This window comes from Sphaerodactylus townsendi, linkage group LG07 (genome assembly GCF_021028975.2).
Source record: "Sphaerodactylus townsendi isolate TG3544 linkage group LG07, MPM_Stown_v2.3, whole genome shotgun sequence".
NCBI classification, from domain to species: domain Eukaryota; kingdom Metazoa; phylum Chordata; class Lepidosauria; order Squamata; family Sphaerodactylidae; genus Sphaerodactylus; species Sphaerodactylus townsendi.
The window spans coordinates 12,339,310-12,361,671 of NC_059431.1; the positions used below are offsets into that span (position 1 = coordinate 12,339,310).

General features: G+C 46.7%; 1 protein-coding gene across 1 annotated transcript in view; it reads right to left on the reverse strand.

Moving 5' to 3' along the window:
* The window catches only part of DYM (dymeclin), a 214,918-nt gene that overhangs the window by 88,844 nt on the left and 103,712 nt on the right, over positions 1-22,362 (reverse strand). Inside the window, exon 13 of the mRNA XM_048504322.1 lies at positions 15,005-15,169. Within this exon, the coding sequence (XP_048360279.1) occupies positions 15,005-15,169 (165 nt within the window). The remainder of the gene's footprint in view (positions 1-15,004; positions 15,170-22,362) is intronic.

Genomic DNA, 22,362 nt, shown 5'->3' on the forward strand with positions numbered 1-22,362 from the left:
CCCCACAGCCATATTCTGACAAAGACCTCAAAAGTCCGGCAGATGTAGACAATGAAGGTTGAACCACGATTCTTCTTAAAGGGATAGTACAAATTAAAGTGGTATCCTGCAAGGGACGGCTGACAGGACTCACAAAAGGTCCGCAATCTCAACCCAATTTTCTTTAATAAGCAGGTAAGGAAATGCTGGAACCAAGGAGACTGGAATTCCAAATTATACAGAATTGCTGGAAACAAAAGGCAGAACTTTTGTGATGAAGGCAGAACTTCTTCTAAACAATTGATGTTTAGAAGAAGGAGAAGGAGAAGGAGGAGGAGAAGGAGGAGGAGGAGGAGGAGGAGGAGGAGGAGGAGGAGGAGGAGGAGGAGAAGAAGAAGAAGAAGAAGAAGAAGAAGAAGAAGAAGAAGAGGAGGAGGAGGAGGAGTTTGGATTTATATCCCCCCTTTCTCTCCTGCAGGAGACTCAAAGGGGCTTACAATCTCCTTGCCCTTTCCCCCTCACAACAAACACCCTGTGAGGTAGGTGGGGCTGAGAGAGCTCCGAGAAGCTGTGACTAGCCCAAGGTCACCCAGCTGGCATGTGTGGGAGTGTACAGGCTGATCTGAATTCCCCAGATAAGCCTCCACAGCTCAGGCGGCAGAGTGGGGAATCAAACCCGGTTCCTCCAGATTAGATACACGAGCTCTTAACCTCCTACGCCACTGCTGCTCCCAATTTATATTTATATCTGCAGGCTAGGAGAAGACAAAAGTATTTCAACACACACACATGTATGTATGAGCCTAACACACCAGATTGCTGAAAAACAACGTGGAGGTCGGCATTACGATCCATACTAGAACGGCCGTACCAGTTTTTCCATCTTTAAATCCCACCATGATCTTTTAAAGGAAAAGTCCGGGGCCCCAGGTGACACACTAAATCAGATTTACATTGTCTTCAATTTATGTGGGAATTAATCTTATTTCCACAGTGGAAATGTGATACGCCCCTTGAAATGCTAAAACACTGAAGCGCATTCTTAAGCAAAAAAAACCCTCCAGTTGTATTTCTGCAGCGAGAAAAAATTTGCACTGTGGGTTCAACAGGAACCTAGGATTAATTGAAACATTTTAATGCCACCTTCCCACCCAATCAGGGTCCACAGGTAGCGAATATAAAAATATATTAACATGTAAATTATTTGAAATACAGTTTAAAGTAACCCTAACCCCACGCCCCCCCCTTCCGTGACCCACTTACCGGAGCCAGGAAGCCAGCAGGGAGACTGGGGGAGGGCGGGGCTCGGACGGGCGCGAGAGCGGCAGACTGGTTTCTGGGCTCTTGTACCAACCTATGCCACCCTGCCCTCCCGCCCTCCTGCAGGCCAGCTTCTGCCCTCCCCAGGCCCTGCAGGGAGGCCGGGAGGGGGGCAGGACTCGGCGCCATGCGCCCGGGGACATGGGATACTCCATGTCCCCGTTAGCGGTACACCACTGGGTGGAGCTTGAGAAAGGCAGGGTTTGGGGTGGGGAGGGACCCCAGGTAGAGTATAATGCTATAAAGTCCACCCTCCAGAGCAGCCATTTTCTCCAGGAAAACTGATCTGGGTCTTCTGGAGATCAATTGTAACACTGGAAGATCTCCAGATGCCTCCTGGAGGTTGGCAAGCCTACCCAGCAGCCAGAGGTGGGATCCAGCAGGTTCTCACAGGTTCCCGAGAGTAAGTTACTAATTATTTGTGTGTGCTGAGAGGGGGTTACTAATCGGTGATTTTGCCACGTGATTTTTGCCTTAGTTAATGCTTCCTCCTCCTCAGCAGTAGCCAAGCAGAACTTGAAGCTGTGCCCAGCAGGAGGTGCACTAAAGTGCGCTGGCAGCTCACGCCTGCACCTGCGTGCATTCGTTTCCTGCCCAAGGACCGGCGCAGCGGCTGTGTCCTTGCCACAGCCCCGCCCCCGGAATGCCCGGCCACGCCCCCCATTGTGCCCCGCCCAGCCCCATTGGCTCTACACCACAGTTTGAATCCCACCACCATGGGAACCTGTTACTAAAATTTTTGGATCCCACCACTGCTGGCAGCCAGTAAAATTGACCGGAGCTTGGCCAACTTGGCATAATTACAAGTGGGGGGAAAAATCAGGATATTCAAGGATGCCCCTAAAATGGCAAGTTTTTACTTGTGCCAACAGGGATTCGTTTCAAGTGGAAACCAAGACTGTGTTTTGTTTATTAGAGCTTTTTAAAAACCCACGTTATTCTTTGTTGAGTCTATTGTATTAAAGAGTCTCGCTCTTATTTTGAGAACCGAAGTGAACCGCTGCAAATTATCGCTGTCATGTTTGCCTTTCAAACGCTTAGCGCCGTGCAGGGTGGGGTTTTCTCCTCTCAATATAGAGACCAGGATTTCATTTCGTATTAAGATGTTTAGTTTTGGGATCTTGGTGAATACTGTTCATGGGAATTCCGATATGAGCACACTTCCCGCTCCTGCAGCGAGGCGGTCATGTAACAGCCTTGCTAGTTTTTGTGCCACGAAGAAGTTAATAATTTAGTTATGGAAGATGGGGAGGAGAGAGCGCAAAAAATCTTGAAACTGACTTCTCTGCAGAACTTCTGGATTTAATATTCTTTCATGTAGGAAATGAATACGTTAATAGAGACTACCAACCCACAAGCATAACCTAGTTTCTGAATTGGCATGAATATGTGCTAAACTCATAGCATGTAAACTAGAATTCGTCACAGTTTTCAGAACTGTATCGTTAAAAGAGCCATAAATCTTGTTTGGTTGCAGCAAAAGAGGTAGAACAGTAATTCTGAAACTGGGGGTCGGGACCCCTTTGGAGGTCGAACGACTCTTTCACGGGGGTCGCCTAAGATTCTTTGCATCAGCGTTCTCCATCTGTAAAATGGATACATGTTAGGGTTGGGGGTCACCACAACATGAGGAACTGTATTAAAGGGTCGTGGCATAAGGAAGGTTGAGAACCACTGTGGTAGAAGAAGAAGAAGAGAAGAAGAGTTTGGACTTATACCCTACCTTTCTCTCCTGTAAGGAGACTCAAGGTGGCTTACGAGCTCCTTCCCCTTCCTCTCCTTGTGAGGTCAGTGGGGCTGAGAAAGTTCCGAAGAACTGGGACTATCCCAAGGTCACCCAGCAGGAATGCAGGAGTGCGGAAACACATCTGGTTCACCAGATAAGCCTCTGCCACTCAGGTAGAGGAGTGGGGAATCAAACCCAGTCTCCAGATTAAAATCCACCTGCTCTTAACCACCACACTGGCTCTCTATTGATTTGAAAATATGGTAGTGCCACAGAGATATTTTCAGGCTTGCTTGAAATCCCTTACACATAAACTCTGTGGCCACGTCGACCGCCGATGCTTTAGAATCTTCTCTCTCGTCAACAAGACCGTTGCCTAACATTCCTAACACCATCTAGTAGGGTTGCCAGCTCCGGGTTGGAACATTCCTGGAGATTTGGGTCTGGAGTTGGGAAGGGCAGCATGGGGGGGGGACCTCAGTGGGGTACCAGGCCATAAGGTCCGCTCTGCCAAGCTGCCATTTTCTCTAGGGGAACTGAGCACGGTAGTCTTGAGACCAGCTGAGATCTCCAGGCCCCATGTGGAGAAGGCTACCCTATCGTAGGGTGATTCTGCACAGGCCCCATAGAATGGGTACAAGGCCCTTTTTACAAGCTTTTGGAAGAAGTTTTCACAGAACCCCCCCCCCCCAAAAAAAAACACACATTGTATTTGCCTGAACTTGGGTTAAATGAAAGTCACTAAATTAGCCATTTCTTTTCTTTAACCCGAGTTTCAAGAAGAAGAAGAATAGTCTGGATTTATATCCCCCCCCCTTCTCTCCTGTAGGAGACTCAAAGGGGTTTACAACCTCCTTGCCCTTCCCCCCTCACAACAAACACCCTGTGAGGTATGTGGGGCTGAGAGAGCTCTGAAGAACTGTGACTAGCCCAAGGTCACCCAGCTGGCATGTGTGGGAGTGCACAGGCTAATCTGAATTCCCCAGATAAGCCTCCACAGCTCAGGCGGCAGAGCTGGGAATCAAACCCGGTTCCTCCAGATTAGAGTGCACCTGCTCTTACCCACTATACCACTGCTGCTCCTGCTGCTCCTTCAAACGCTTCCTGTTTGGCTCTGCAAACTATGGAAAGCAGGAAGCGTTCAACTCCCACCCCCTTCTGTCCACCATTATGGTGGATTCCCCAGGTGACCATCATTAGAGGGGATTCTCTAATAGGCGGCCGCCATGTCGTGCAGGTGAGGGAGGATTCTTGGGGGTGGGTGGGTTCTCAGCTGTGTGGTTCGCACGGAAACTCAGCGTTTCCTGTGTGAACTGTGCCACCTCCTGCCATCGTGATCCCGGCTGGCCCCTGCATCCGCCGTGCAAACTGAAACAGGCGATGTGAACCCATGTTGTTTGTACAGAATCAGCCATAGCAATACTCAAAAGCAAACTCCGTGGACCGAATGGCCGATTCAGTGAGAAAGGTGCCACTCGTTCATCCCCAACACCAAAAGTATCTGCTTCAAATAACGTAACGTAAATACAAATATCCGCTACAAATTAACGTAAAGAACAAATAAAACTAAGTGGTCCCGCCAAATTGTTGATGTTCGCTCCATCGGAAGCTTGGGGGAAATGCTCTGAAGGGAAACTGACAGATCCCATAAGAGAGAAGCTCCCGCACACCTTAAGGCAGGGGTGGCCAACCTATGGCCCTCCAGATGTTCATGGACTACAATTCCCATCAGCCCCTACCAGCATGGCCAATTGGCTGATGGGAATTGTAGTCCATGAACATCTGGAGCGCCATAGGTTGGCCACCCCTGCCTAAAGGCACATTTCCTTCTCACTGTAGCAACAGGGAGTAAGAATAAATGTCAAGGCGCGGCAGAAATCAAAGCAGCGATTAGTAACAGACCAAGCACACTGCTCTGTGCTGCAGGAAAAGGTGCCCAAGTACACAAAAGCAGAGTCTGCAACAGCTGACTGAAATGAGCAGCTGCACACAACAGACTGCTGAGAGTTGGCGGCAGCCGTCAGGAGAGGAACCGCGGCTGCGTTGAAATCTAGCCGAAAATAAAGTCGCTTATCAACTGCAGGTGTGGATAAAACAGAGCAGCGTATTCGGAGCCTATCTGGAGCCTATTGCTCCAGCTAAGACAAACACAGCATGATGGTAAAGGGAGGGGGCAGAGGTCTCGTGATGTTTATTATTATTATTATTATTATTATTATTATTATTATTATTAGTAGTAGTAGTAGTAGTAGTAGTAGTAGTAGTAGTAGTAGTAGTAGTAATAATAATAATAATAATAATAATAATAATAATAATAATAATAATAATAATAAGCCGGAGGGCTCAGGGCGGTGAACAACAAGGTATACAATAGAGCACAAAATAAAATCAATAATACCAAAGTTAGTTAAATAAGTAATTATGGCTCTATACACATTAAAACCAACCCTATTAAAATGCAGCTTCCAGATACCAAACATAATAGATGGCGGCCTACTATCATCTAGTTACATGCCGCAGTGTAACTGGTAGAATCATAGAATTATAGAGTTGTAAGGGACCCCAAGGGCCACCAAGTCCAACCCCCTACCATGCAGGGACACATCATCAAAGCACTCCTGACAGATGGCCGGCTCAGCACCCACTCTTTGAAATCCTGCAAGTTAGATGTCCACAGTGGGACATAAACCTGCCAGTTTGGATCCCCAGAACCATATCCTCACATTTAGTCAACTGGCACATTTAGATTGGTCGCGCTTCTGTGAGGACAACGCTTGTCTTGAATTGTGCATCGTTTGTGGTGGCTGACTTCCAGTTACAGAACTCCTTCCCTACTGCGGACTTGACAAAACTCATTGCCCGGCATTTTTTGGAAGCATCAGAACAGGGGCCCTCCAACCTTTCGGAAACCAGCGGGCACCTTTGCAAATCCGACATAAAGTGGTGGGCGCAGCCACAAAATAGCTGCTCACCTTCAGTCGCACAATGAACATCTTCGTGCTTCGTGGTGGTGGCTGCCAAAGCCACCTTTAAAAAAATCTACACCTTTAAAAAAATCTACACAGCCAATCAAATCTCCAGTGGCCAGTCAAAAGCCCTGCTGGGCAAAACACTCACCTGGTCCAGCTCACTTTTTAAAAATACTTGGGCAAATACCACAATTTAGGAAGGATACCGATACCACAATTTAGGAAGGATACTGACAAGCTGGAACGGGTCCAGAGGAGGGCAACCAATATGGTCAAAGGTCTGGAATCCATGCCCTACGAAGACAGACTTAGGGAGCAGGGAATGTTTAGTCTGGAGAAGGGGAACATGATACCGTGTTTCCCCGAATATAAGACAGTGTCTTATATTAATTTTTGCTCCCAAAGATGCGCGATGTCTTATTTTTCTGTGTTCTGTTCGTCGGGCATGCTTCCAAACAAAAACTTTGCTACGTCTTACTTTTGGGGGATGCCTTATATTTCACACTTCAGCAAAACCTCTACTACGTCTTATTTTCCGGGGATGTCTTGTATTCGGGGAAACAGGGTCGCTACGTTCAAATATTTGAAAAGATGCCATGTCGAAGAGGGAGCAAGCTTGTTTTCTGCTGCTCCAGAGACTAGGACACGGAGTAATGGATTCAAAGTGCAAGAAAAGAGATTCCACCTAAACATCAGAAGAACTTTCTGACTGTGAGGGCTCTTTGACAGTGGGATACACTTCGTCGAAGAGTGGTGGAGTCTCCTCCTTTGGAGGTTTTTAAACAGAGGCTGGATGAACATGTGTCAGGAGTGCTTTGATTGTGTGTTCCTGCATGGCAGGGGGCTGGACTTGATGGCCCTTGGGGTCTCTTCCAACTCCACGATTCTATGGTCGGGTGGGTACCACATTGGGGAACTCTGCATTAGAAAACTGGTCTCTTTGAGCTGGCCTTTGCGGCTCGGCTTAAATTAGGAAAAGGTAAAGAAAATTTTGATTAACCAAGGTGTTTTCTTCTGATTTTTCCCCCCTTTAAATTACCTGCCACAAAGATGAGATAAGGTACACATCTATTGAGTAAGGGGAAAGGTATGCCTAGAGTCACCACAACTGGGCCTATGCAGAGGACCCAGATTGGAAAGCGTTTTCCAGAAGAGACGTGCCTGGTGCATTTTGAACAACAAGATGCTTTCAGAGAAAAACACTCTTCTGTTTGGCATTCGGCTCCAATGCAGCAAGAACAGTAAAAATGGTGGGTTTTTTTGAAAATGCAGCCTCCCATCTAGCCTCTGGCGTGGTCTTGTTTGGATTAGCCAAAAAGAAAATCACGAGAAAATGCATCTGTTGCGTATTAGGAATCCCCAGTAACGTGATGGGCCTTTCCCCCCCTTCCCATTCCACCTAGAAGGCATTCTGAAAGCAAACGTCATTTAGCCACAAGCAAATACTCTGTACAGAGTGAGGTTCATCAGTGGTATGAAGATAACAGAACACCCAATTGCATACCATTAACACAGCCATTCTCAACCAGGGTTCTGTGGTACCCTGGGGTGCCGTGAGCATGTCCCAGGGGTACCGCGGCAACACTACCGCCCGCCCCCCTCATTTTTGTGGTGTCTCCACCGCCGCCAGCAAGGACATGGAGCTGGCCCATGGGGCAGGGCCTGCCACAAGGTCAGCAGCCACCACCACCCCCAGTGCTTCCCTTCACCCTGGGAGGGGAAGGTGGGGGGTGTGGCAAGCAGGGGCAATGGGAGGGGAAGGTGGAGGGTGGCGGCAGGGGTACCGTGAGATATGAAGAGTGAGGTCAAGGGTACCCTGACCTCGAAAAGGTTGGGAAACACTGCATTAACATATAGAATAGAATAACTTTAATGTCATTGTGCACACACATTGTGCCTTGTGTCCACACAACGAAAATACAAAACAGCGAAAATACAACAATACAAAACATCCCCCGATGAACATCTCTGCAATCCACACTAGGCATTGGGGGGCTGCAATAAAAGCTGTCTCTAAGTCTAGTTGTCCTGGTCTTCATGATCCTGTATCTTCTGCCAGATGGTACCATGTTTCCCCGAAAATAAGACAGTGTTTTATATTAATTTTTGCTCCCAAAGATGCGCTGTCTTATTTTCAGAGGATGTCTTCTTTTTCTGTGTTCTGTTCATCGGGCATGCTTCCAAACAAAAACGTTGCTACGTCTTACTTTTGGGGGATGCCTTATATTTCGCACGTCAGCAAACCTCTACTACGTCTTATTTTCAGGGGATGTCTTATATTCGGGGAAACAGGGTAATAGTTCAAAAAAACATATAGCGGGAGAGTTCGCACGGAGCAACACAATACTTAGCTGCAAACATAAATACACCACCAGGACTCCAGGATATTATGACATGAAGGCTGATTTTAACTGCACGTAACTACGTGTCGAACTGTGGTCTACAATTTCCTCTCTAACATCCATACAGCTATTTCCTTATAAAATTATTTTAATGTGAAATTCAAAGAGGAAACAATAGAGGAACAGACTGGGCACTTCCTACCTGAACTTTTATTCTTTAACTCTTCCTATAGCTCTGTCTCTATTTCTTACTAAATCCCACATAACATTTCAGAAAGGGGGCGGGGGTTGGTTAGATTTTTTTCTTGCCAATTCTGCTCTTCAGGCTATTCTGAGGGCGGGGGGTGTCATCCTATATTCCTGGAACAGCATTTTCAGGGGCATTTAGGGCAGCAGTGGGAGCAAGGAACCAGGGCAGCCTCACAATTTCCATCCGCGGGAATTTTAGTTGGGATCCAAGGCATTATTCTCTGGTACATGTCACACCCTTACACTGACAATTTCCGTGGACCTTTCACACCTATCCCTGTAACAATAAAGACAGCAAAGAGCCAGCGTGATGCAGTGGTTAAGAGCGGTGGACTCTGATCTGGTTTGAAGCCCTCTCCTCCACAAAGACTCTAATATGGTGAACCAAGTTTGTTCCCGCACTCCTCCACAGGAAGCCTGCTGGACGACCTTGGGCTGGTCACAGTTCTCTCTGAAATCTCTCGGCTGTACCTACCTCACAAGCTGGCTGTTGTGGGGAGAGGAAGAGAAAGGAGTCTGTCAGCTGCTTTTGGACTCCTCATGGTTGAGAAAAGAGGGGTATGAATCCAAGCTCTTCCCTTCTTCCTCTTTACTTGCGTTTTTTTTAAATTTGTAAGAGAGAAAGCAAGGCAGGTGTCCCAAGGGAGGGATACCCGAAGCCTGGATGCGACTGAAGAAAAGGCCTTGTCTATTATAATACTTTAGCTGGCCACAGGTGGTAGGGATTCACAGAAGAGGGCCTCTGAAGGTGGTCTGAGCAGACAGACAGGATCCTGTCCTTTCTTTGGCCACAAGGGTTTTAAATATCAACACCGCCACACCAGACCGGAAGTCAGAGACTATTGTACCATCCGGGATCTGTGCCCTTCCGGTCAGAGCAATATTTCTCAGCCTGGATTTATAACACAACTTAATTGGAGCAGCACTTAATTGGAGCAGCAGTGGCGTAGGAGGTTAAGAGCTCGTGTATCTAATCTGGAGGAACCGGTTTTGATTCCCAGCTCTGCCGCCTGAGCTGTGGAGGCTTATCTGGGGAATTCAGATTAGCCTGTGCACTCCCACACACGCCAGCTGGGTGACCTTGGGCTAGTCACAGCTTCTCAGAGTTTCCTTCAGTTCCCACCCACCTCACAGGGTGTTTGTTGTGAGGGGGGAAGGGCAAGGAGATTGTCAGCCCCTTTGAGTCTCCTACAGGAGAGAAAGGGGGGGATATAAATCCAAACTCTTCAAACTCTTCTTCTAATTCAGCCGATTCACAGCTGGTCCCAATGGCATCACAATAAGGATTCTTGTTCTTCCTTGTTTAATTTAAACGGCTCGGAGGTCTTCACCTTCCTTGGGGGCTTCAAGACGATGACAAAAAACAGTATCGCTACAGACTCCTGTACAGTTTCTCTCGTTTTCAGAGAGGCAAGCTATTTTAAATCGCATGCCAAATTTTCTTCTCCCCCGACAATCAAGCTGGTTTTATTTATGTTTACTGTGTGGTCTCTCTGCCATTGTATGCCTGCATAGCTGGGATGCTGTTATTTCCATTTTGGATGGTCTCCATGTTCTGGTCATATTTTGTCATGCAATTTTTTCCTTGCCTTCCCCAAATTCTTGGCATCCGTCGTGAAACATTAAAGAATGTGTGAAGCTAGGGTGGCATGAGTTTAAATGCACTACATTATGCGGAGGAAACCGTACTCTCTCTTTATGTATTCTCTGTCATCCCGCTATCTAGTTCAGAATCCTACAACTTGTTAAAACAAAAATTGTTGGAAAGCAAATGGATTAATTTATTTAGGGCAGCTATGAAAACTTGTTCACCCTTACATCTTTCAATACCCCTATATCAAAACAGGATGGCTCCCTATTTGTATTTTTTGACTAATCCAATGCAGAGAAGAGCCCTCACACTTGCTCGCTTCAATGTTTTCCCCTCCGCTTTATTGTGTGGTAGATTGAACAACTTGGAAATGAGCGAAAGGGTATGCTCGTGTGGTGAACAACAAATTGAAACATTGGCACATCAACTGCTTTGCTGCCCTAAATCTGCTAATATCAGATCAAAATATTCCAATATTCTTTCTAGGATACCTAGTGAAATGGGAGGATCAGGTAGACTTCCTTTCCTTCTGGACAATTCTGACAATGAAACTTGTGAATTGGCAGCACGATTTTTACGGGAGGTGATGCACAATCAATAATTTATATTCTATCTTAAACCTTTGTATTTGTGTACCTTTTATCTCAGGTTTTTTATTGTGATATGATTATTGTTATGCCAAATAAAGGATTATTATTATTATTATTATTATTATTATTATTATTATTATTATTATCTGTCATATACTTTGTTGTGAATTGCCTTGAGCGTTTCCATTAATTGGGAAAGCAAACTCAGAAATGCTGTGACCAAAACAGATACCTGAAAATATTTCTTTTTTTCCTTACTGCTTCTTGGGAATGGCTGCATAATGACACAGGCTGTGACAGTTTCTGCTGTTTGGTATTCATGCCAACAGCTTCTAAATGTAATCTGTTAAAAACCGTACTGCTCAGATTTCAGCAACTGAGAACCCTTGGGCCAAATACCAGCTTGGATCTGACTAACAAATGCCACCGTTACTACTTAGAGATATGAAGATGCGAGTTGGGGGTGGGGGTGGGGGGAAGGGAGAGACAGACAGACAGAAAACTCTGGGAAAATACGAGTTTCTCCTGAGTTTTCTCCAGCGCGATTGTTTTTTCAGTTTTTCTCATGAAAAAATGGGAAACTTTGGGAAGCAAAAAAAAAAATCCCCTTATGAATCTTCTTTCCTTTTGGAATGAATAAAATGCTTTTCCAGACAAACTTTCACCCGCTCAAACTGGATAGCATTCAATTTTTCCATTGGGGCAATAAAATAATTGGGAAATCTGGAAGAGGACTGAAAACAAAACCCTGAAAAACTTATTGCGTGAGGTTTTTTTTAAGCGATTTTTTTTTAAAAGGCAAGGTTTTATTCAATCAAGATGTATTCACTCAAGAAAACTGGGAAACTTGCGGGAACACCGAAAATACTCCAATGAAACAATTTTTTTTCCTGTTTGAAATTGAAAAAGTGTGCCCAGGGTGCACAAGTGGCGTAGCAGTGGCGTAGGAGCAGCAGTGACGTAGGAGGTTAAGAGCTCGTGCATCTAATCTGGAGGAACCGGGTTTGATTCCCAGCTCTGCCGCCTGAGCTGTGGAGGCTTATCTGGGGAATTCAGATTAGCCTGTACACTGCCACACACGCCAGCTGGGTGACCTTGGGCTAGTCACAGCTTCTCGGAGCTCTCTCGGCCCCACTCACCTCACAGGGTGTTTGTTGTGAGGGGGGAAGGGCAAGGAGATTGTCAGCCCCTTTGAGTCTCCTGCAGGAGAGAAAGGGGGGATATAAATAAAATTTAAAAAAAACTTTGCAGAGTTTATCGGACATGTCTGCAGTTTTGCTTGCCGAAAACAACAGCATTCCATAAATGTCAACTGGAGCAGTTTTATAGGCTAAGTTTAAAATGATGTATTTCATTGTTAAAGCAGAAAAATAGGTTTTAGTTTTTTAAGAAAAATTAGTATTGTGTATAATTTCTGGGGGGGGGGCGGGGGGGCGGACAGGTTCCAACCTCACTTTCAAGCTTTTTTTTTTTTTTTACCATAGCTTTACAATTTCTGGAAAATTTGCATCTCTACTCCTCTTACTTCATACCTAACCAGAAAGACCCAGTCGCAACAGGTCTGGAAAGGGGGGGAGAAAAAATATGTAAAAGGAAAGCTTTATTTAGCAATCTCTACCCTGTTTCCCCGAATACAAGACATCCCCTGAAAATAAGACGTAGTAGAGGTTTTGCTGACGTGCGAAATATAAGGCATCCCTCGAAAGTAAGATGTAACAAAGTTTTTGTTTGGAAGCATGCCCGACGAACAGAACACCAGAAAAATAAGACATCCCCTGAAAATAAGACATAGCGCATCTTTGGGAGCAAAAATTAATATAAGACACTGTCTTACTTTCGGGGAAACACGGTATTTTTCCCCCCTTTCTACTCCAGCATTCCTGTTCTGAAAGAAGAACCAGACCAGAGCTTTTAGGAGGGAGCTGAAACTTAGGTGCCAGTTCCGTCCTAAAACGGAATTGAGCTGAATTCTAAATTGAACTGAATTCTAAATTCAGCTCACTATGTAGTCTGGTTGGGGCCACTGATATTTTTTCCAGTGGCCTCAAGGAGGGAGCCAGATGTTGTGACCAACACAGGGATGCTTCCAAAAATGACCGGTCCCCAGATGCTGGTCTCTCCCACGACATCATTCACAGCCCTTGCAAGAAACAGCCAATGAAATGCATCAGAAAGGAGATATGTTAGATAAAGGCATCAGTTCACACGCCAAATATGCCTAGACAACATAAGGAAGGCAGGAGAAGGAAAACACCAATTCATTTTTATTCCCATGAATCCTGAGTATTCATCTTGCAAAGTAGAACTGTGCCCAGTTTGTAGCAAACATGGTTTATGCTATTGATCATAAGAACGTAAGAAAGAGCCTGCTGGATCAGACCAGAGTCCATCTAGTCCAGCACTCTGCTACTCACAGTGGCCCACCAGATGCCTTTGGGAGCTCACCTGCAGGATGTGAAAGCAATGGCCTTCTGCTGCTGCTGCTGCTCCCGAGCACCTGGTCTGCTAAGGCATTTGCCACCTCAGATCCAGGAGGATCAAGATTGGTAGCCATAGATCGACTTCTCCTCCATAAATCTGTCCAAGCCTCTTTTAAAGCTATCCAGGTTAGTGGCCATCACCACCTCCTGTGGCAGCATATTCCAAACACCAATCACACGTTGCGTGAAGAAGTGTTTCCTTTGCTATTGGTCCCATGCCTGGATAGCCCAGGCTAGCCTGTTCTCATCAGATCTCAGACGCTAAACAAGGCTGATCCTGCCAAGTATTTGGATGAGAGGTCTCTGAGGAATATCAGGGGCGTGATGCAGAAGAAGCCAATGGCAAACCAAGTCTGAACATCTCTTGCCTTGAAAACCTTGCTGGGTCAATGTAAGTCAGATATGATTTGATGGCCAAGAAAAAAAAGGTCTCCGTGACAGAGCATCTGCTGAGCAAGCGGAAAGTCTCAGGTTCGATCCCCAACATCTCCGTTTAAAAAAAATAGAATCGGGCAGTGGTGGTAGAAGGCGCCATCAAGTCACAGCTCGCTTATGGAGACTCAGTCGGGTTTTCGGGGAAAGAGACATACGAAGGTGATCTGAAGAATAGTTTGAAGAAGAGTTTGGATTTATACCCCACCTTTCTCTCCTGTAAGGAGACTCAAGGTGGCCTACAAGCCCCTTTCCCTTCCTCTCCCCACAACAGACACCTTGTGAGGCAGGTGGGGCTGAGAGAGTCCTGAGAGAACTGCGACTGGCGCAAGGACACCCAGCAGACTTCTTGTGTAGGAGTGCGGAAACACATCTGGTTCACCAGATAAGCCTCTGCCACTCAGGTGGAGGAGTGGGGAACCAAACCCGGTTCTCCAGATTAGAATCCACCTGCTCTTAACCATTTCACCCCACTTTGCTATTGTCTCTCATTGAGTAGTAACCATTGACTTCATTGGTGGCCTCCTGTCCAAGTCCTAACCAGGGCAACCTAGCTCAGCTTCTGAGATTTGACGAGGTCAGACATCCAGGACAGGGTGATCAGGTTGATGTAAAACAGGGGTGTCCAACTCTGGCGCTTCAGATATTCGTGGACTACAATTCCCATCAGCTCCTGCTGGCATGGCAGGGGCTGATGGGAATTGTAGTCCGTGAACATCTGAAGCGCCAGAGTTGGATACCTCTGATGTAAAAGACCTCTGCCTGAGTCTTTGGCCACCAGTCTGAGTAGGCAACAGCACCCATGATGAACCAAAGATCTGATTCGGCATAAGGCAATTTCATGCGTGACGTGGCATAGATTAGATCTGCAATTTCCATGACCACTTGGACAGAGCTCATAGGTATTGTCGAAGGCTTTCACGGCCAGATTCAACTGGCTGTGGTGGGTTTTCCACGCTGTGTGGCCGTGGTCTGGTGGATCTTGTTCCTAACTTTTCACCTGCATCTGTGGCTGGCATCTTCAGAGGTGTATTACAGAGGGAAGTCTGTCACTGTACACAGTGCATAACAGACTTCCCTCTGTGATACGCCTCTGAAGATGCCAGCCACAGATGCAGGCAAAACATTAGGAAAACAAGATCCACCAGACCACGGCCACACAGCCCGGAAAACCCACCACAACCAGAGCTTGTAGGGACCATTAGTGAAAAGTCACCGCCCCGCCCCAGCCCCCCTCCTCCAGCCCATTTCAGTCATTTGAGCATGCACAAGATCAGTCACATGGAGCATGCGGCATGCAGTAAACGGAGAGCAGAGGTTAATAACCTGGAAGCATAGGATCTGAGAATGTGAGAACAAGTTAAAGACAACAGCTCCTCTCCATTGTCACTGAGGGCCGAGAAGCAATGCTGCAGCGAAGAGCAGTGGGAATGGGGGAAATAGAGTCTGTCCAAGACATAGACATATCTCCGCAAGTGGCGGCAGGTGTAGCTGCAAGACAAGGGGGAGGGGGGGAGGCGAGGGAGGGAAACAAAGAAAAGAAACAAAAAGAAACAGGAGTTTTTCCTTTGAGAATGTCAATGGCAGATGGTCAAAAGGCAAAGCAGCAGTTAGAAAGAAAATTCAGAAGAGAAGTTTTCAGGGCAAGCAATGTCTACCAGGATGATGTCATTTGTGACGTAAAAGAGGTTACTGGCTTTGGCAGGGATGGGAGCGTGTAAACACATTACCGTTTGTGGATTTACTCGGGGGGGGGGGGGGGGGGAAAAACCACCTTTTCCTGCAAGTCAGAGGCAAACACGCTTGTGCCAAGCAGTAATATAAAATGTTATGGGAACAGCCGCGCGTCTTGTGTGGTTTTACACACAACTGCCACCTCCGACTAGGAGGAACGAGAAAGGCTGAGCTGACGGTGGTTGCGTTTCCGTTTTGAGGTTCCTGGAGCAGCCTTCAGAAACCTGGTAGTTAACAGTCAATGAGATGCAGAACTGTGAAGTCCTACAATCCGTGAATCATCCTGGAATACGTCTCCCTTCTCGGTCCAACATCACACAGCTAGCCCCAGCCCCGACTGATCCACTTCTGCCACGAAAACTTATGGCAACAAATCGCTCAAGGCTCTTTCCCCGGCACTGTTTCCGGGACTGTCAAATTGCAGCATGACCAAGTCACAGAACGCAGAAAGGGCCTGAATCCCAGTGAGGAGAGAAGGGCTGGGCACACAGGAACAGACTGCGCTGGTACCCCTAAGGCAGTGATGGCGAACCTTTTCGAGACCGAGTGCCCAAACTGCAACCCAAAACCCACTTATTTATCGCAAAGTGCCAACATGGCAATTTAACCTGAATACCAAGGTTTTAATTTAGAAAAAATGGTTGGCTCCGAGGCGTGCGTTACTCAGGAGTAAGCTTGATGGTAGTCGGTGGCTTTGCTTTGAAGCAACCGTGCAACTCTGCCAATGGGTGAATCACAACCCTAGGAGGGTTTACTCAGAACCAGCAACCGAGCTTACTCCCAGGTAAAGGATCATGCTTTAGTTCTTCGCATGAAAATCAGTGGGGTTTAACAGTGCTTAACAGGGTTACCTACACTGCTTCCCCAAAACTAGGTCTTAGGTTTAATGCTAATAATCGATCCCAGCGGCCCAGGCCAGTCTAAATGTGTGGGGGAGGGGGGGTGACTCTGTTTGTGCGTGCCCACAGAGAGGGCTCTGAGTGCCACCTCTGGCACCCGTGCCATAGGTTCACCACCACTGCCCTAAGGCCACCCTTTTTACAAGGAGCTCGGGGCGCATGCGACATTCTCCCTTCTTGACTTCATCTCGTAACAGTCCTGTGGGGTAGATTAAGCTAAGAAAGAGCGACTGCCCCAAGGCCACTACTTGAGTAGGGATTTGAATCCAGGTCTCTGTCATCCCAGTACAACACTCTAACAACTATACTGTGTTGTCTCTCCGCTACACTTAACCCTTTCTGACACCCTCGGTCAAACCAGACATCCTCTCTAACGTCTACTGGCCTGAATAGCCTCAGGCTAGCCTGATCTCCTCAGATCTCAGAAGCTAAGCAGGGTTAGAACTTGGGAAGTATTTGGAGGAGAGACCTCCGAGGAATACCACGGGCAGGCCATGATAAACCACTTCCAAAATGTATTGTCAAAGGCTTTCACGGCTGGAATCACTGGGGTGCTGTGTGGTTTCCGGGCTGTATGGCCGTGTTCTAGCAGCATTCTCTCCTGACGTTTCGCCTGCATCTGTGGCTGGCATCCTCTGAAGATCCTCTGAAGATGCCAGCCACAGATGCAGGCAAAACATCAGGAGAGAATGCTGCTAAAACATGGCCATATAGCCCGGGTACCACACAGCACCCCATAAATGACCATTCTTTACAGATACTTGTGGGTAATGTGACAAGAGCCATACTCGTCTGTAGTGTGCGTATACATCATGATTAATTCATTTATTCACTTCATTTCTTCACATTAATAATAATAAGAGTTGGATTTATATTCCCCCTTTCTCTCCTGTAAGGAGACTCAAAGGGGCTTACAAACTCCTTTCCCTCCCCTTACAAATGAACGCACCCTGTGAGAATTGGGTGGGTGAGGACTGAGAGAAGCGCCCGAAGAATCTGGGATCAGCCCAAGGTCACCCAGCTGGCGTGTGTCGGAGTGCACAAGCTAATCTGGTTCACCAGATAAGCCTCCACCGCATTAGAGGCAAGATTCAGATCCTCTGAAGATGCCAGCCACAGATGCAGGCGAAACGTCAGGAGAGAATGTTGCCAGGACACGGCCATACAGCCCGGAAACCACACAGCACCCCACTTCCAAAACGTCTCCTGCCTTAAGTGGGACACCGTAAGTCAGATGTGACTCGGTGGCAAAAAAATTTCATTTGCGCCTATGGGGAAAAGCAAATGCACAAAACAGAGGGACGAATCCTAAAGAATTATTTTCAGGCGGCCAAAGCATGTAACAGGAGCACAAACTGTAAAAACGAACAACCCTGAAACACTAAATGAAAACGACGTGTGAAACTTGTCTACAAAATTGCTAAAGTTAACCATGCAAATTTCCAGTCCGTACTACAAATGTATTTTCATAGTCCTCGCTGAAAATCTGTATTGTTTGCTTTAAGAATTTCTGTAGATAAGTTTCATGTTTCGTTTGCATTTGGCATTTAAGGGTTGTTAGTATTAAACGGTGCACATTACACATATACAATTTGCGCTATTATTTCAGCTCTTTGCAATTTGCCCCTCTGGCTTATGGGTCCACCTGTCTGTTGTTTGCGTTACTTAGAAAAGCAAATGCAACCCGTTGCCCTGGGAGACGAGATGAAGGGATGCTTGGGGGAAAGCGGTGGGAGTCTCCATTTCTTCCAAGTAGCTGGCGACATTAATCGGCATCCACAGAGTCAGGGCCAATGCTCACTTTTTTCATCATCTGATCATTATTATTATTTTTATCATTATTTATTAGATTTATAAGCCGCCTCACCCCCCAAAGGGCTCAAGACGGCTCACAATACAGCTGTTCCAATTACAGCACATAAAATACATAACTAAAACTAACCACACCAAAACAAATTTCCACAGCAGCAGTTTCTTAAAATTTAAATAACAAAGTTAAGAGCAAGCAAAATTAAAGACAGGCGCCTGATCAAAAAGGCTGGGAGGGGGAAAGGCAGGGCCCAAGATGGAATCAAGGCCCTGCCAAGATGGAAAACTGGCAGCCTCAGTGGGGGGCGGTAGATTCGCGGCCAGCCTCACCAAAGGCCCGGTGGAACAGCTCAGTCTTACAGGCCCTGCGGAACTCACCAAGGTCCCGCAGGGCCCGGACAGCTGGAGGGAGAGCGTTCCACCAGGCCGGGGCCAGAGCCGTAAAGGCCCTGGCCCGGGTCGAGGCCAGCCGCATCATTGCTGCATCGGTAGATGCCAGTGTGGTACAACGGTTAAGGAGCCAGACTAGGATCTGGAAGTCCCAAGTTCTAATCCCCACTCTGCCGTGGAAGCTCGTTGCGTGACCCTGGGCCAGTCACATTCTTGGGTTAACCTACCTCACAGGACTACTGTTGCGAGGGTAAAACAGAGGAGCGGGGAATGATGTAAGCTTGTTCGTGGTCCCCAGTAGGGAGAAAAGTGGATATAAATGAAGATAAACGAAAATTAAAAGTGAGCTGATCGGTGACAATGGCGAAGGCACAGCAAATCCCTAATTTAATTTGTGATTTTAAAGGGAAACTGTTCAGACAATATTTCCTTTCCCCGTACAGATGGAGCCATCAGATCTTCATTCCTCGTCTGTTGCTCCCCTGACCTACACAAAGAATGTTAACTCTGAAACTGAGAGACGTCGTATTTGTGAACACGGGGATCGTCTTGACTGTACTTTTAAGAAGTCCTGATTATGATCTCCTAATGGAAGACTGAGTGGGTGGGCGGAGAGTCTGGACTGCTGGGAGTTGCATTTCTTTATATGGTAATACCACCTTGTGCCAGGCTTTTTAAAAACAACTAAGTATCCCCGACTTTCCTGAAAGGAGATATATATATTTAAAACATTTGCATGTCAAAACGCAAGTTACTCAGGCAAAGAAATTTGATCCATTCCAAGTCTTAACCCAAAGAGCAAGCAGTTTTTCCTCTAAAAGCGGGGAGGGGAGAGAGGCTTGCGCTATTCACAGCCGAGTACAGACTGGACACTGTCCTTCTGCACACAGTAAAATTAATTTCTAGGTATGGGGCAGTTAGCCACTGAAATGCTTCACGCTGCCTTCTAAAAAGTGAACATTTGGTATGCCCGAGTAACTGAAGACAGGAAAGTTAGTAAATGCGGTTTGGAGTTTTTCTTATTAAAACCAGTCGTTCTCAGTTCAGGATGAAACTCTTGCCATTTTTCGAGATAATGAAACCAATAAATTTTTTTGCCGAGTGTGTTCTCAGTGTATAAATTTCTTTTCCCGGGTTATGCGTTGCATGAATCTGAGGCGTTATTAGAAAATAAAATATCATCGGCCGCTCTATTAAAACCAAAGAGATATCGACGTTCTTCATGCTCTTGAACGGCCACCACTTTGGAAGATTCGAGCGACTGTACGGCCAAACCAATAGAACAGCAAAATCTCCAGAGGGTCAGCGATTTCAAAAGGATATTAGGATCACTATGTCGGAGTCCAAACAACAGGCAGTCCGATCGATTATCATGCCACTAGCTTTTCAAACTTGCACGGAAAAGGGGCGATTTGAAATGCCAAGTTCCTCAGTTCCTCAGAAAATTTATCTGAGAGCCTTTAGTTCCTTCATTGTTGTAAAGGCAATTTGCGTGAGGGATACATCTATTTATGGCAGTGATGGCGAACCTTTTCGAGACCGAGTGCCCAAATTGCAACCCAAAACCCACTTATTTATCGCAAAGTGCCAACATGGTAATTTAACCTGAATACTGAGGTTTTTGTTTAGAAAAAACGGTTGGCTCCGAGACGTGCGTTACTCTGGAGTAAGCTTGGTGGTGGTTGGTGGCTTTGCTTTGAAGCAACCTTGCAACTCTTCCAACGGGTGAATCACGACCCTAGGAGGGTTTACTCAGAAGCAAGCCCCATTGCCAGCAACCGAGCTTACTTCCAGGTCAAGGATCACACTTTAGTTTAACAGTGCTTAACAGGGTTACCTACACTGCTTCCCCAAAACTAGGTCTTAGGTTTAACGCTAATAATTGAGCCCAATGGCCCAGGCCAGCCTAGATGTGTGTGGGAGGGTGGGGGTGACTCTGCGCGTGCTCACAGAGAGGACTCTGAGTGCCACCTCTGGCATCCGTGCCATAGGTTCGCCATCACTGATTTATGGATTTGATCCTTCCCTCAAAACTTACATTTTGAAGTTAAATTTGACGTTTAGGGGCTGGTGGAAGAGGATTGTGCTTTTGTAGTTTTACTGTTTTGACATATGGGGATTAGCGTGAACCTACGCTGCTAAAAGGGCTGCTAAGACATCCCTTTTATTTAATTAATTTATACTTTGCCTTTCTCCCAGCGCGGACCCAAGGAAGCTAATGGTGCTCTCCTCTCCTCTGTTTTATCATTACAACAACCTTGTGAGGTAAGAACATAAGAACATAATGTAGATTAAGGTTAGAGTGTGTGAGTGATGATCTGAAATTACCCACCATCTTCCACAACAGGGTATGGGTTTCAACCTGGGTCTCTGAGATTCTAGAATGACATTCGGGCAGTCCAATCTAGAGTGAATGTGTGCGTGTGGGGGGGGGGGGAGCAGACTCCTCTTTGGAACTGGAGCGGCCCTGTGCCAACGTGGGTGGCCATGCCACCAGCACAAGGGGAAACTGCGCAGGTGGAGGGGCAACTTATTCGGGTGGCCAGGTGCTGCGCAGCTCTGCAGCATCCAGCCCCGAAGCCGCTGCTTGTACTCGGGCCCACCAGCGCAAAAAGCTGTGCCAGCATGGCTGGAGGCATTCCACGGGCTGCCAGGGGTGGAGTCGACCTTAAGACAGCTTCCACTGCCTGCCCTGTCCCTGTGTGCTGACAGAGCCAACATTGGAGATACACCACATTTTTTGTGGCGGATCTCTGTTATCCCCTATGTGGGATTCTTGTAGTGGGTTTTCTTTTTTTCTTTTCTGGACTTCTCGTGTTGTGGGAAAGCCCTTTGCAGAGAGCGGCACGGTGCCAGAGGTGGGATCCAGCAGGTTCTCACAGGTTCCCGAGAGTAGGTTACTAATTATTTGTGTGTGCCGAGAGGGGGTTACTAATTGGTGATTTTGCCACGTGATTTTTGCCTTAGTTACACCCCTTCTCTCAGCAGTAGCACACAGAACTTGAAGCAGACTAGCAGGAGGTTCACAGGTGTGCGTGGCACCCTGCGCCTGCGTGCATTCGTTTCCTGCCCAAGGACTGGCACAGCGGCTGCATCCTTGCCACAGCTCCACCCAGGAATGCCCGGCCACGCCCCGGCGTCCCCCGCCCAGCCCCATTGGCGCTACATCACAGTTTGAATCCCACCACCATGGGAACCTGTTACTAAAATTTTTGGATCCCACCACCGGGCACGGCGCCAGAGAGGCGCCATCCCCGCCTGCTAGCCCACTCTGGATTAGGCTTTTGACTACAACACATTTCGAAATGTTTTAAAAATGGTCAGTTCAAACATTACAATTTTAACTCAGAGAAGATGGGACAGGCTAGATGTGATTGCGGGAATCAGATGAACGGAACTGTTAATTTGGCTGAGGACGCCGGGCTGGAAGAAGTAATTAAAAAATAGTCTCTGTTGTCTAAATCCCCGGCCTCAGCCGTTAATAACCCCATGGAAGGAAACCAATCGTTGATCTATTGTCTGGCATTGTTTCGTTTTACAGAACAATTCAATCATCAAGTTGGCTTAAAATCAACTCAATTCAGAACAATTCAATCATCAGTTGGCTTAAAATCTCAACAACTTAAAATATAAATATAATTTTAAAAATATGGTACTAAAACATTATTCTAAATCATAAATCAATATCAATTTTTTCCAAATGTGGCTGTGTTGTTTGTTTAAAAAGGCAAAATCAAACATAGGTACTTGGCGTGCCACCCGTGGACACTCCGCTATATTTAGGGTGTCCACATTGACATTTGGGGGTTCTGATCCATCCCCATTTATTTATGTTGCAACTATCCACAGAGT